Source organism: Pelobates fuscus, chromosome 3 (genome assembly GCF_036172605.1).
Source record: "Pelobates fuscus isolate aPelFus1 chromosome 3, aPelFus1.pri, whole genome shotgun sequence".
NCBI lineage: Eukaryota > Metazoa > Chordata > Amphibia > Anura > Pelobatidae > Pelobates > Pelobates fuscus.
The window spans coordinates 382,186,625-382,201,726 of NC_086319.1; the positions used below are offsets into that span (position 1 = coordinate 382,186,625).

The window sequence follows — 15,102 nt, forward strand, 5'->3', positions numbered from 1 at the left end:
TAACCCCTTAAGGACACATGACATGTGTGACATGTCACGATTCCCTTTTATTCCAGAAGTTTGGTCCTGAAGGGGTTAAACGTTAAACAAAATGTATACTATTGTGACTGCATATTATATATAATAAACTAAACAGAAGTCTGCATGTGTAACAATTACAAAAACTGTAACTGTCAATATCCAGCTTTCAAAGAACAGAATTAAAGGACCACTATAGTGCCAGGAAAACAAACTTGTTTTCTTGGCACTATAGTGCCCTGAGGGTGCGCCCACCCTCAGGGTCCCCCTCCCGCCGGGCTGGATGGAGTGTAAGGGGTTAAACTTACCTCTTTTTCCAGTGCCGGGCGGGGAGCTCTCCTCTTGCTCTCCGCCTCCTCGGCTGAATGCGGATGCGCTGCAGGAGCCGTGCGCGCATTCAGCCAGTCTCATAGGAAAGCATTTACAATGCTTTCCTATGGACGCTGGCGTCTTCTCACTGTGATTTTCACAGTGAGAAGCACGCAAGCGCCTCTAGCGGCTGTCAATGAGACAGCCACTAGAGGCTGGCTTAACCCTAATATAAACATAGCAGTTTCTCTGAAACGGCTATGTTTATATAAAAAAGGGCTAAACTTAGCTGGACCAGGCACCCAGACTACCTCATTAAGCTGAAGTGGTCTGGGTGCCTATAGTGGTCCTTTAAAGGATTTAAAATGAAGAGGACTATTGTGTTTAGCTCTATTGCACTTAGACCATCTTAGAGTCTAGGCCAAGTCCTAAAATGCTTTGGCCATGTTATAAATATCATAAATATTTTAAAGGTCTTGCTGAAACCATTGGTCAAAGCATTTTTACTCAGCTTATCATTATATATAAACTACAGATAATGATCCATTACAAGAACATTCCAAGCACTATAACCACTATGGCCTGAGGTAGTGGTTATGGGGCTTGGAGTGTCCTGTTGCCTTCGTAGCGTATGTTGTGAAGCTGTTTAAGAATGGCTTATGGTGCTTAGAATGTTTTTTTTAAGTTAGAGGGGAGAGATTTATCCATGTTTTGTGGTCTGAAAAGTGGAGTAATTAACAATATGCTAAAAGCAAACATATACCAAAACAAATGGAGAATGAAAATTGGAACTGGCCATTAGGGGAGCTAAGAATCTTACTTGCAAACGATCCAATGTTGGACCAGCTGTAGATATGGCTTTCAGTGAGATCTTATGTGAAGAGGAACACAAGATAAAGCTAGACATTAATAGTATAGGACAACAAAAATGTATATCAGCAAGTATTGAGAATTTGTCAGGAGAAATGTGAATTCTGAGGTTGTGCTATTCTGGAGATATCCTGATGGTATGAGCAAGTTGTGTCAGTAGGAGAGCAGACTACCAGGACATGAACATGTCATGAAGTGAGGAAGTAAGGATTTAGGAAAATATTACAGGACATAGCATTATAACTAAACTATTTGTAGCGCTGGGCAGCCAAGAAAGGAAACGTTTTCTAAAAGAACTGGATAGAGCAAAACAGCTCTTCATGGAATGACAGGTGCTTTAGGTATTGCAGGGTAGACCGTTAGAAAGGGTTTATGAAAAAATTAGCTTACAAACCTCTAAGCTGCAGTATGGCAACTAGGAGGTATAGAGGAGATTTCAGGTATGTGGAATACAGTGGAAACAGGTTGCCAGTGGATGTCAAAGAGTAGATTTCAGGCAACAAAACCAGTATCAGTAAATTCACAGGAAATGAAAGATGAAATGAAAAATGAATTCTCCAGTGTTGACGTCGAGTTCCCCATCTCGCATCACTGGTTTGGATGAAAAGGAGAAGCTAAGAATTCAAACAATTGTTCTGACGGGGTCACTGAGAAGTGTCCAAGATGCATCATTTTAGTTTAAAGAGGGTGCAATGATAAAAAGGGTAAATGATCAAAGTAATGTGTAAAATTATAATAAAACCTACTGTGTTTCATTTATATGTCATGTAGTCATGTAGCATTAACTTCACCATAAACCTTATCACCAGAGGTTTCTGTTTACATTGGTGAGTGGCTATAAGGTATATTCAGCTGACAGAAGACTTCACCTACCGTTGTATCAGACTAATGCTCTTGCAGTAATACGTCTGAAAGAGGATAAGGCTTACTAAAATGTATTAGTAACATGATCCTCTATAAACAGGAGCTTTCGGGTGAGCAAACTACTACTGGGTGAAGAAACTTTTAATAAGTCGTCTGATTGTGACTTATAATATTATCAAAGTATTTAAACAGAAAAAAATACATTTGACTAAAAAAAAACAACCTAAAAATATATTTCATTTTACATTTTAGTTGACGGAAAGGGGGATGTGGGGGGGCTTGGCGAGTGCGGGGAGAGCATTAGACCATTAGACCCTCCCCATAGGAAAGCATTGCAGAGTGTGAGGACATCCAGCGTCCGTTAGGCGACCATAAGTCAGGTAAGATCCAGGAACTGATGGGATTCGTTGGCCAACTTCAGATGTCTAACCAAAGCCAATAAATGTATCCAGATTACACCTTTGCCTGAGGGGAGGTCTTAGGATCAGTCTATCTTTTCGAAGCTTTGGCATTGTGGAATAGTGTGTTTTATCTCTAATGGCGAATTGGTCTGGCGATGGGATAGCGTGGGAGCTGGATTCTTATCTTTATTTTCTTCTCCACTCCATATACACAAGGGCATATATTTTTCTGGTACACCTTAGTGGCCTCATTGTAAGATATGCTAAGAACTTCACTTACTATCTGTAAACCACATGATATTTCACATCTTTCTATTTTCTGTTCAGTATCTCTTTGTTATTACGTGGAGATATAAACTCTTTTACAGAAAGATTATCAAAAAGAAACAAAATGCCCCACAACGGGTGCATTAAATGTGCTTGCAACATTTTAATACATAACCTTCTCAGTGCTCTCTATTTCTGTAGAACCATAGTTTGTGTTTCTGATAACATGGCATCTGTAGTGAGTTTAATTGGGTGACATTTCTCTGAACACCCAGATTGTGCTGGCTGCCGGAATTAGCTCACAGCTGCTGCTTATTGCTGGGGTGCAGAAAAACAACGTTATAATTTACAGTAGAAATTACATAGACCGGTATGTAATATGACTATAAACGAAGAAACGAATGATGAATAGGGTAGATCCAATAATTCACATAGCTATATGCAAACCATTGAAAAAGACCCCATTCATTGCCTACCTCAAAGCTGCAAAGTAGAAAATACACAGAAAAGGAGAAAATACACAGAAAAGGAGACCCTTGAAACAAGGGGATCCTGAGAAGCAACTTTGGACACGGAAAAGGCACTTGAATGCCCGGTAACAGGAAAGAGAGAGAGAGTAATAGGAGAATGAACAGGTGAGAGATAATGAATCATAACCTGTACCCCCAACTTGCTTGATATATCATACTAGTACAAAATAATAGTAAAACTAGATGAATAGCCCCACACGAGGGCTATAGAGGAGTAACAAACAAGAGAACCCCCAAAAATATCTCTCCAATAGCTGCCTAGTATAATATGTGGATACAACCACCTTAACTAGGGCAAACACACTAAATGCCTGCTACCGTTGGCAAACCGAAAAGTCACCTAATAAAAACTATAAAGTGCTACCTAAAAGTGTAAGACAAACATAAGAAAAATAAAGTAAAGGAAACGCTCGACGCGCGTTTCAGCGTGTATGCACGCCGTCGTCAGGAGCTAGTCAAACACTGTGTGCTCCCAGGCTTCTTAAATATCCGACGTATCATGACCAGATGGCTTGTAGTTTTACTATTATTTTGTACTAGTATGATATATCAAGCAAGTTGGGGGTACAGGTTATGATTCATTATCTCTCACCTGTTCATTCTCCTATTACTCTCTCTCTCTTTCCTGTTACCGGGCATTCAAGTGCCTTTTCCGTGTCCAAAGTTGCTTCTCAGGATCCCCTTGTTTCAAGGGTCTCCTTTTCTGTGTAATATGACTATAATCCACTACATAGTATGTAAATATATATATTTGGGTAATTCAACTGCAAGTTTCTATCTTAGAATACTTGGTAATACATGTTCTAATATACAGCATTAAAGGAACACCATAGCATTAGGAATACAAATATATCACCATTTAAGTAACTAGGGCCCCGTTCCGCGGCTAATTTATTGTTATGGTTAATTAACCATATTTATTGTTAAATTTAATTAACTATTTATTTGCTTACCTTAATCCAGCGCCGGGCTCCCTTGGCACTGGTGACCTCTCCTCCTCCATCGACGTCAGCACCCGAGTGGAGCCGAATGCACATGTGCGGCCACAAGTGCTCGCACATTTAAACCCGCCCATAGCATAGGAAAGCATTACTCAATGCTTTTCTATGGGTATCTTTTTTGACACTGGACTCCGTGAGGACGTCCAGCGTCAAATAAGTGCAATTTCGTGGAGGTGCCTCTAGTGGCTGTCAGGGAGACAGCCACTAGAGACTGGATTAACCCTGCAGTATAAACATAGCATTTTCTCTGAAACTGCTATGGTTTTAGCTGCAGGGTTAAAACTAGGGGGAACCAGCACCCAGACCACTTCATTGAGCTGAAGTGGTCTGGGTGCCTATAATGGTCCTTTAATTTATAGAAACTATTTTAAACAGCCGTCAGCACATAGACTTTGGTGGCTCGTTGACTTACTTTGTGACTGGTGGCTTTTTACAGCAATAGATAAAAATCCAAATTGTTCAATTAATGCTAAATATACTTTCCCTGTCTTTCTCTGTTACGTGGTTGCAACTAACTATTGCTATACCAACACTGAATAATCCCTGTAACCTAACACTGACCATCAGTTTCCTTTATAATTGAATGACAAAGTCCCTTAATTTTCTATTAAATTCTGACCATCCGATTCCTTTCTTATTATTTGATGTTAGTCCTTGTGATTGACCGTTATTTTCTCTGAATTACTGGCCATCCGATTCCTTTCTGATTAGTGGATCTTCTTAATCCTTGCCTTTGATTAGAGAATCTAGTTGTTCCTTTTCAATTTAATTTTTCTCTTGAGGATGGACCGTTCTCTTTGTCCGTCTAATCCAATAACACACCTCATTGGCAGAGAATTAACATGCTCGTAAAATATTATGTTATGGATATGTAGTGTCATACTATTGCAAACATTTTTTTTTTCAAACGTATCTTATCAAACTCTCTAATGAAAATTTCTCGCTAAATTAATTTTTTCCTTGCTCATTTCACCTCCCTCTTCTTTTTATTCACACTAGCATATCTTCATCTTCCATTTTCTTTATCTTGATTGATTTTTTTGGTGGTGGTTTTCCTATCGACTGATTTCCTCCCTACTCTATGACTGGCTGACCATTCCCACATACTTACTGAATGACCCATTTTCTACACTGTGATTAGACAGACCTGTTCCTTTGCAGAGATTTGCTGTGATAGACTCACCAAGCAGCTGGGTCATACTCTGCCCAAACTCGTACATATTCATCCAAGTGGTGAGGGCCCAAGATGGACGAGTCTCGGGTCAGGTACTCAAAATTATCCATGATGACAGCAACAAACAAATTCAACATCTGCAAGGGGAGTAACATATATTCCACAGATATCAAACAAATGTTACAGGCCACCCAACACACATCTCTCTTTTATTACAAGCTATTACTGTAACAGATACACAATTTCCTACAAATATCAAAGGTGCTACAGAAGTTAGCTATATGTCTGCTTCACTGTCCCACTACAAATCAATATATGAGTATTTGGCATGCTCAACTTCATCCTAAGTTGACATAATCATTAAAAGAAAAGTCTGTGTATTCTTGCGCTTAGGGTCAAGCGTAATATAATGTGAACAAAATGAACCAAGTGGTTATACTACCACCAGTGCATATAGTGGAGCACTAAAGTGATATAAATACCAGTACACTTACCCTTATACAATAAGGGATGCCAGATAAATAACTATAATACAAAAAAACGATAGCACTATATGGTGCAATAAGGTATTAAGACTAAGATGTGACAAACTGATACGTGTTATCTCACTCACAAGTATAGAGCCAAATGGGATAGGCACAGATCACTTCAGCAGCTGCGTTCTATGGTGACACTATCCCTCTTCTTGTCTTTAATTTGGGTACACTCTCAAATGGAGCTAATAAAACAGAGGGAAGCAAAAGCTTCTGGTGAAGTATGTCCGGTACTTTTAAAGTGACTCAGTGCATAATCATATAAATGAACTGATCACCTTCTTCTCACGAAGATGAACTGCTCACGGTACAAAAGGGCATTAGCTATATTAAGGATACTATCAACATTCTACAGGTTTTAAATGACATCAAGTGGGAGGACGATTATTTTTTGGTGGCAGCAGATGTCAATTCATTATACACTATAGTCACACATGACAAAGGTTGTGCAGCAACCAGACATTTTTTACAATTCTTTGGAGAAATTACAGAGTCACAAATTGATTTTATTGTTGAAGGGATCCAATATAACAATTACTTTTGGTACTTTTGGTTCGACTGTGTATTTTACCTGCAGATATTTGGCACAGCGATGGGGACCAGGTTTGCACCCAGCTAATCTAACTTATTCATGGCTATGTGGGAGCATGGGTTTGTGTTCAAGGATCGTAGTTGGGAAGCAAAACTGGTTACCTATTGCCGTTACATTGATGATATTTTTTTTATCTGGAAGGGGGACGAATCTTCATTAGCTACATTTTTATCCTATTTAAATTTGAACAACTGAGGGGTTACACTCTCCAGTGACTTTAGTAAAACAGAGGTGAATTTTCTTGACCTTAGTATATATGTTGTCAATGGAATTTTCGAGACCAGCTCATATTTTAAGAAGGTAGATGTGAACAGCTCACCGTGGCTTTTAAATGCCCCTAAGTCTCAGATACTGAGAATCAAACGAAATTGTACAGATGAAACCATATTTCAGGAACAGGCACCTTAAATTATGGGGGACTTTAAAGAAAAAGGATATTGCGACAAGCATTTGAGAAAGGCACATGTGTCACTGTGACGAAGTGCCCTTCACCACTTGGTCCTGGAAAGGCCTGCTTGCCAGCCTCCTCCCCTGTGACTATGACTCTTTGATGTATTTGGCTTTAAAGCCCCTATTCTACCTTCAGACAGACTATTTATGTAGGTTGCTTTATTTCTCTTATGTTTTATGTAGGTGCAGGGTGTGTGTAATGTAATTGTTTATAGTGAGTGTGTGTGTGTGTACTGTGAAATGTATTGCCTGCTCTCCTGTACTGCTGAGGTTTGCTACCAACTAGGTGGATTTGGCTATGGAGCTTGTCTAGTGCCCTCTGTTGGTAGCAACAGCAATATGCACTACCTGAATAGCAAGACTGGTTCATTTGCATATTCGGGTAGATTTGGATATTGCTATTTCTGCAGGCACGTGAGATATTTTCTGTTAAATATTGTCTCCCTCACCCCTTTAAAAATATGCCATGGTGTTATAATAAGTCACTGTATGTTGCCTGCTATGATTTGACTGTTTGTAATTTTATTGAGTTTTCACAGCAATGTTAATGTAATGACCATATGGACTAGTCCCAAGTAAAATAAAGTTTTAGACAGTTCTTCTTGATCCCTCAAAACGTAGCCTTGTCTCATTATAGGGAGCTGTTATAATCACACTGGGGATTGCTATGCTCTGCATACTCCCCTGAGCTTGAATCACTTAGCTCTTTTAAGAGCTTGTTCCTGATGCGCTCTCCTTAGAGGAGAGGTCTTCCCCACACAGTCCTGGATGCTGGAGGTTCATACAGGGTGGAAGGAAGAGGTCTTATCCACACGGCCCTGGAGGACAGAAGCTGATCCAGAAGCTACGGCGGTTGCGGAGTCTGCGGTGGTTGTGGTGTCCGGTGCGGTGGTTGTGGTCCTCGGCACAAGCTAGGAAGTGTCCATCAACGGAGAGTACTTGGTCGGAGTACGGGGAGCTCCGTTACAGTCACTATACCCCGCTCCCTCTAGAATGTAAGCTCATTGAGCAGGGACCTCTCTGTTCCTGTACGTCAAGTTGTCTGGTTACAATTAAATGTCTGTTAGTCCAACCTTTGTACAGCGCTACGGAATCTGATGGCGCTATATAAATAATAAAATAATAATAATAATAATAATAAAGAGGTGGAATCTAAAGATAGGAATTCACTACTACAATACAAAACTAAAACAGAGGAGAGCAATAACCAAGTAGCACTTATTTGCACTTATTTGTTAATTGCCGTAGCCATAATTTCAAGAAAATAATTCATAAATATTGGCCAATATTGAGGGGGGATGAAACACTTCATAAAATACTCCCTGACAAATCCCTTATTATATATAGGGGGGTCCCCAACCTAAGAACAAGCTTGGTCCAAAATCAAGTAGTTTTGAAAAAACAAAAACAGTTCTTTAATGAACAGAAAGGCTTCTATGGTTGCGGATACTGTAGAGCGTGTCAAAACACCCACAGTAAAAAACGCTGAAGTAGCAAATTTCACCATCCCTGCAAGGTACACGAGTCTTTCCCAATAAAATAAATAATTACTTGCTATTCTAAGGGTGTTATTTACCTTATCACATGTCTGTGTGGGTTAGCTTATATAGGGCGCACTACGCGCATGTTAAACGTAAGAATACAGGAATGCATGTGCAATATCAAAAATGGGTATGACAAACATAGTCTATCTCTACATTACAAATTGAAACATAATAGAGACCCCAGTAATTTGACATTTATGGGGATACAAAAAGTGAAGGCAAATTGGAGAGGTGAAGACATGATTAGAAAGATGGACCAAATAGAGATGAAATGGATCTTAAATTTGAACATTCTAACACCTTATGGCCTAAACAATGACTTCGAACTCCACCACTTTTTGGAATCATACATTATGTCTGTTCATCAGATATATCTAAATACCACCTGGGCTAATGGTCACACAGATATAAACCTTGATACAAATGAAAATTAAAGAGACACAATGAAGTATATATGCATATACATTTTTTTTATTGTTTATTTATATATTTTTTATTCTATTTAATACATCTTTTATAGATTTTTTATATAGATTTTTTATTTAATTTGTATATCATGTAGACCAATTTAGTCTGCATCCAATGTATGTAGGAAACTACAATTTAATTTTCAATATACATATATGTGTCTCATTCAGCCTAATGAGATATCTAAAGGACTGTAATAACAAAGTATATGGTATATTGTATGCTATGAATATATATTTCCCTTCCTCCCATGTTTATATCCTTTTTTCCTTCTCTGCCCTTTATATCTATGGAAGTTTTGCATGCATGCACTGAAACCGGAAGTGACGTGACGCCGGATCCGTCACGTCCTTTCCGTTCATCTTCAAACCACATTACTGCCAGGATTCTTGCCCGAAAACAAGATGGCGATTTAGAAAAAATGACAAGACTGGAATTTTGACGCGCAATCCCTGCTTACTCAAGGATTACAAGAAACAGCTAGGGTTACGAACTCCTATGAAATTGGTCACTTGCGATTGGCCGGTAAATAGTCGGACGGACCTATGGGATCGCGCCGCCTAGGCAATTTAAAAACACCCAGACAAGGAAGTAGATTCATCTGATTGAAAAAGCCTTAGAAAATGGCGAAACGCATCTCAGGAGGATTCAGCACCTTAGACTTTTACATATATATTGATTTATTTATTTTTAGTACTGTTTGTCTTAATAAATATTTACTGATTTTATTATTAATACTGTATGGTGCCATCTTTAGAATCTACTTCATCATCAAAGAAGGGTAGTGTCACCTTAAGTGACGCAGGGTTCTTCCACTTGGAGCCAATTATTGAGGCTCCTGAAGAAGGTGAGCAGTTAATTTATATGATTATGCACCAAGTCACTTTAAAAGTACCTGACATACTTCACCAGAAGCTTTTGCTTCCGTCTGTTTTATTGTCTCCATTTTGAGTGTACCCAAATTAAAGACAAGAAGAGGGATAGTGTCACCATAGAACACAGCTGCTGAAGTGATCTGAGCCTCTCACATTTGGCTCTATAATTGTGAGTGAGATACCACTTATCAATTTGTCACATCTTAGTCTTAAGACCTTATTGTACCATATGGTGCTCTTTTTTGTATTATAGTTATTTATCTGGCATCCCGTATTGTATAAGGGTAAGTGTACTGGTATATCACTTTAGCGCTCCACTATATGCACTGGTGGTAGTATAACCACTTAGTTAATTTTGTTCACATTATTTTCTCCCACCATTGGGTGACGTCACCAAAAGTCACTAAATAGTTATTACCGAATCGTTCATCAGATGGCATCACATGCAATTTTGTAAAGAATAACACTTAATTCACAATAGCAAATTATAAATGTTAAGTAATACTAAGCACAATTTGTGATAATGTTGTTAGTAATGTACCCATGTAAGTAAATTACAATCAAATCTGATATATATGTGTCCTCTTCAGTTTACAAAAAGTGCAGATTGCGATAAAAATAGGCACTTTTTAATAAAAATGATCCCTGTTACACCTCCTTAATTGTCAGTTAGACAACCGGTCCTGTTACTTTCTGATATTTTAGCTCATCTATATATACTAAAATAGATTGTGTGACTGTAATCAGAAGAATTAAGTGCCCTGACCTCCATTATGTATTATTACAAAAAGAAGTATCATGGAGGACATAGTTAAGGGCCCCAAAAGGCTGAGTAAAGTGCCCCAATTTTTTTTCTTCTGATTACGAGACCCTCTGGGCACCATAGCATTAAGAATTAAGTTGTTATGGTTCCAGGAGGTTTAGGCTTACCTTAATGACTATTTTAACATCAGTCTTCAATCTAGGGACCTCCTAGATTGGCACATATTTGTTATGGTGCCCAGAGTGTACCTTTAATTTAATCTTCTGCTCTTCTATTTTCATACGTAGAATAAATATATATATTTAGTCTATCCCCATGATTCACATGTTCATGAAAAATGGGTCAGAAATGCTAACCAAATTCTTTTATATATATATACTCAGAGATAAATGAAAAGCAATTATATGCCTTTCTTTTTATAATGTGAACATCTATGAGCAAAATTGTGCAAATAACAGCCAATGGAAAATGGACTCAACTGAATTGTTAAAATGTGGCACAATGAATGTTGGATACAATGTGAAAATTGTGACAATTAAACATTCTTAAATGGCCAGCACATCTTCACTCTCTCCTTAATTCTCTAACATTCTATTCTCCTCCATACCATCTCCCATTTCTCTTTTAACTTACACTTTATACCTAGGTTTGTTTTTGCCACTGTGTAAATTATTCACTAAACTGGGCTTTGTGTAGACTTCAAAAGATTGTGCATTATTTTCAAAAGATACGCATTGCATATGTTGGTCAAAAATAGCTGAATCTAAAATTTAGGAGGCTTGAGAGAGAAACTACACATTTTAGGTCAAATAGACTGTTTTTGTATAAAATGTGCAATTTGCACTTCATTTCTCCGCAGGTGTCAGTTTAGTAAATAAAACCATATGTTATTGCTGGTTTTCTTTTCATTTCTCTCATCAAACTGTTACTCTCTACTTATCACAACTCAATCTCAGTCTGATTTCTTCCCTCTACCTGGTGTCCTCCTAATCCATTCCCATGATTATCTTTCCTGTGTTGTGTCTCCTGTGGCAGCTAATCTCACTCACCAGAAAGGAACAGAGGAATATGAAGGACACAAAGTAGAAATAAGCAAATTCACTGCCGCACTCCTTGTCTTTTAATCCAGATCCCTTGTCACAGGGTTTCCCACCCAAACAGGACAGCATGATGTCATGCCAAGCCTCTCCAGTGGCACTTCTGTAGAAAACAAGGAGACATACAGCTCGGTGAATGGCACACTATTCATTCATACATTCACTGGACACATAAAGGGAAGTCAGTGAGTCATTAAAAAAAAGCAAAGAGAAAAGGTTAAGCATGTTCAGAATAGGGCAAACCGCATCCTTCCAGAAACCTTTCAGGAAGTTTCTAATCTTTAGATCTACTTGTAGAAACACTACACATTACGGGTGTATTTACTAAAATCCAAATGGCAAAACTGGTGCTCAAATTAACACTCCATTTATTTGACCAATTTAGTAGATATACACCCCTAAAAAAAACATGCATACATTTATACTATCCAAATGAATCCAAACAGACTTTTGGTCCGTTATCTGATGCTGGATGTCCTCATGGACCTCCAGCGTCAGATTTTTCCAATAGGAAAGGAATGAATAATGCTTTCCTATGGGGAGGTCTAATGTTCGCACGGCCATTGTGGGGCAAGCGCATTAGGACTCCCCCGCCTGCTGACGTCACCTGCTCCCCCGCCTGCTGACATTTAAAAAAACGTAAACAAATATAAAATGTGAAAACATGTATATCATAACTTAGGTGGGGGTGGGGATCTGTCAAATATTCAATATGGTAGTTTTGGAGTATAGATCATGCTCCTGCAGTCTAGCTGCTTAATTCTCTCCTATTTAGGAGGTATACCCTTTTGTCCATGCAGTCCTAGTTAAAACCTCTCCTGCAAGAGACATAGAGTCTCCCTACACATTTCCTGTAAATAGAGATCTAATGTTTAAACTTCCTACTTGCACAGTGTGTTTAATTTAGAATTCCTTATCGCCTTTTAATAGCCTGAAGTTCAATTGACAGACCAGGAGACAACATCCTCTAAAGTAAATACACTGTACCGTCAGTTCACTGCCACGGGAAGTGTGGCTAGGACAGCAAAAACAGGAACTCCTAAAAAGCAGAGAATTGAGCAGTGAGAAGGACCTGGCCTATACACCAAACCTGCTTCCTTCAGCTAAAGTTTCTTTGATGTTTAGAGTTTCAATTTAAACAGCTCCATCAGTGACACACTGTTCATACAAAGGTCTGACGGATAGTAAAACGGTACCTAAGTAGCAGAGTTAATTTTCATAATAATTTTAGTCATAGCCAGGTTTTCAGTGACAAAAACGATGCTATAACTAAATAAAAACTAAACAAGAGAAAAGAAATGTACCCTTTCAAGACAGTTTTGTGAATGGAAAGTCACTGATTGGCTGAGAGCATCAGGTGACCGCTCTAGCAACTCAGCAGCGCCCCTGTTTGGCGGCACTCTGTGCTTCCTCAAACTGAATTTTTAGAAACCGGATGCCACCTGGGAGGGAGTTGAGATCACTGTTGGAGGCAACTTTGGGGTTAAACCGTTCGAGAACGATTTAACCCCTTGAGGCAAGAGTGCGCCCAGGGGCTCACTCTTTAGATGAAGTTGCTATGGTACCTAAAAATGCCTAAACTGTCCCTTTAATGCCATAAGTAATAACAGCTTAATATATATTTACTCTTTCAGGAGTATAAAAGGAGTTTGGAGATTCTAGACAAATTATTAAATAATGCATTACAGTGTAATTAAACCCATTCAATGCAACTAAATCTATTATGGATATAGTCTAATAAAATCTTAATTCATCGACTAAATCAAAAACATTTCAGATTATTAAAATATAACATTTTAGTAAAAAGACTAAAATTAAAAGTAGTGGTTCCTATGAGTCAATATTGTATTTATTTTCCCATTGTATGAAAAATATCCCACAAAAGCAAGAGTTTCCGGGAATACTATTAACTTGTGTGCCTGATAATTACTACTGTGTGGGATCTGTTTATATTGTAATGTGTTTGAAAAGAAATACATTGGTATTGCTAATAATATGGTCCAACGAAATAACTACCTCCAACATGCCACAGAAAACGCATCCTATCGATATAGCAGATAACTGATCAGTGGAGGGTAAGCCACCTGGAAGCACAATGACTTGCCTGATTGCTCCGCTGAGTTACAGTATCACTCCTAGTGGCACAATCCAGGCCACTATGCTTTATACACCACACGTTTATTTAGTTCTTAATTCTACAGAATGTCCTCCACAAATTAGCATTGGTCTCTGCAGCGTTACACAAATACTAAGTGATAGGCTCACCGGAATAGGAGCATGAGGGCTTGGAAGAAAGTGCGAAAGTTATTGTGCTCTGTAATAGCCGTGTCATCGTCTTCTTCATCCAGAGCAATGTTACCAAATACCTGAATAGACATTGCAGATGGTGGTATGGAGGGAAGAGTGAAGGAGTAAAGAAAGAAGCAGTTATGGGACTGATTGATATTACAAAATAACTATGCTTGCATATAGAAGACAATGGATACAAATATATGTAAACAGGCAAACATGTGGCTCCCTCCCAATATATAAACTATGGTACATAGATACACGATTACTTTAACCCATTCAATAGATACGGATGCATAGATCCGGTGTACCGCCCTGCGGAATATGCTGGCGCTTTATAAATAATAAAAATAATAATAGTTACAGGTGAATTCATGATCCAATAAGGGCATGTTGGGATACATAGGAGCCTACATAAACACACACACGTACATACAAAGAATGAGTTGTACATCTTTACATACAATTGTCCTAGCACAGACCTGCATGCCGATGATGGCATAAATAAAGAATAGCATAGCGATCAGGAGGCAGACGTAGGGCAGCGCCTGTGAGGGGAGAAGGGAAGAAGGTAAGAAACAATCAACAACATAAATAGCACACATAAACGATCAGAGAATGTACACAGGTACTGAGCAATCAAACAGACATCAGACATTCATCAATCAAGCAGTCAATACATACACAATATTCATGGAGCCATACACATACATTCAGCATTGCAAGTCAACAGACACTCAATAATCAGATAGTCAACAGACATGCAACATTTCCTGCATTGTCCACTGCAATGTATTAACCACTCCAAATCCACAGATATGTTATATCTATGGAGTCATCTTTGAATATCAGCAGACAGACACAAACATTCAAGCAGTCAGCATGTATGTACGTACACTGTATGGATACTGCGCTCTATACACTAACACTGTATGGATACTGGGCTCTATACACTAACATTGTATGGATACTGCGCTCTATACACTAACATTGTATGGAAACTGCGCTCTATACACTAACATTGTATGGATACTGCGCTCTTTACACTAACATTGTA

At 38.6% G+C, this 15,102-nt stretch overlaps 1 protein-coding gene across 1 annotated transcript in view; it reads right to left on the reverse strand.

Moving 5' to 3' along the window:
• The window catches only part of CACNA1A (calcium voltage-gated channel subunit alpha1 A), a 372,620-nt gene that overhangs the window by 59,765 nt on the left and 297,753 nt on the right, over positions 1–15,102 (reverse strand). The window contains exons 33-36 of the mRNA XM_063449602.1: positions 14,528–14,593; positions 14,022–14,122; positions 11,709–11,859; positions 5,444–5,571 (exon numbers count right to left, since the gene is read on the reverse strand). Coding sequence (XP_063305672.1) covers positions 5,444–5,571; positions 11,709–11,859; positions 14,022–14,122; positions 14,528–14,593 — 446 coding nt within the window. The remainder of the gene's footprint in view (positions 1–5,443; positions 5,572–11,708; positions 11,860–14,021; positions 14,123–14,527; positions 14,594–15,102) is intronic.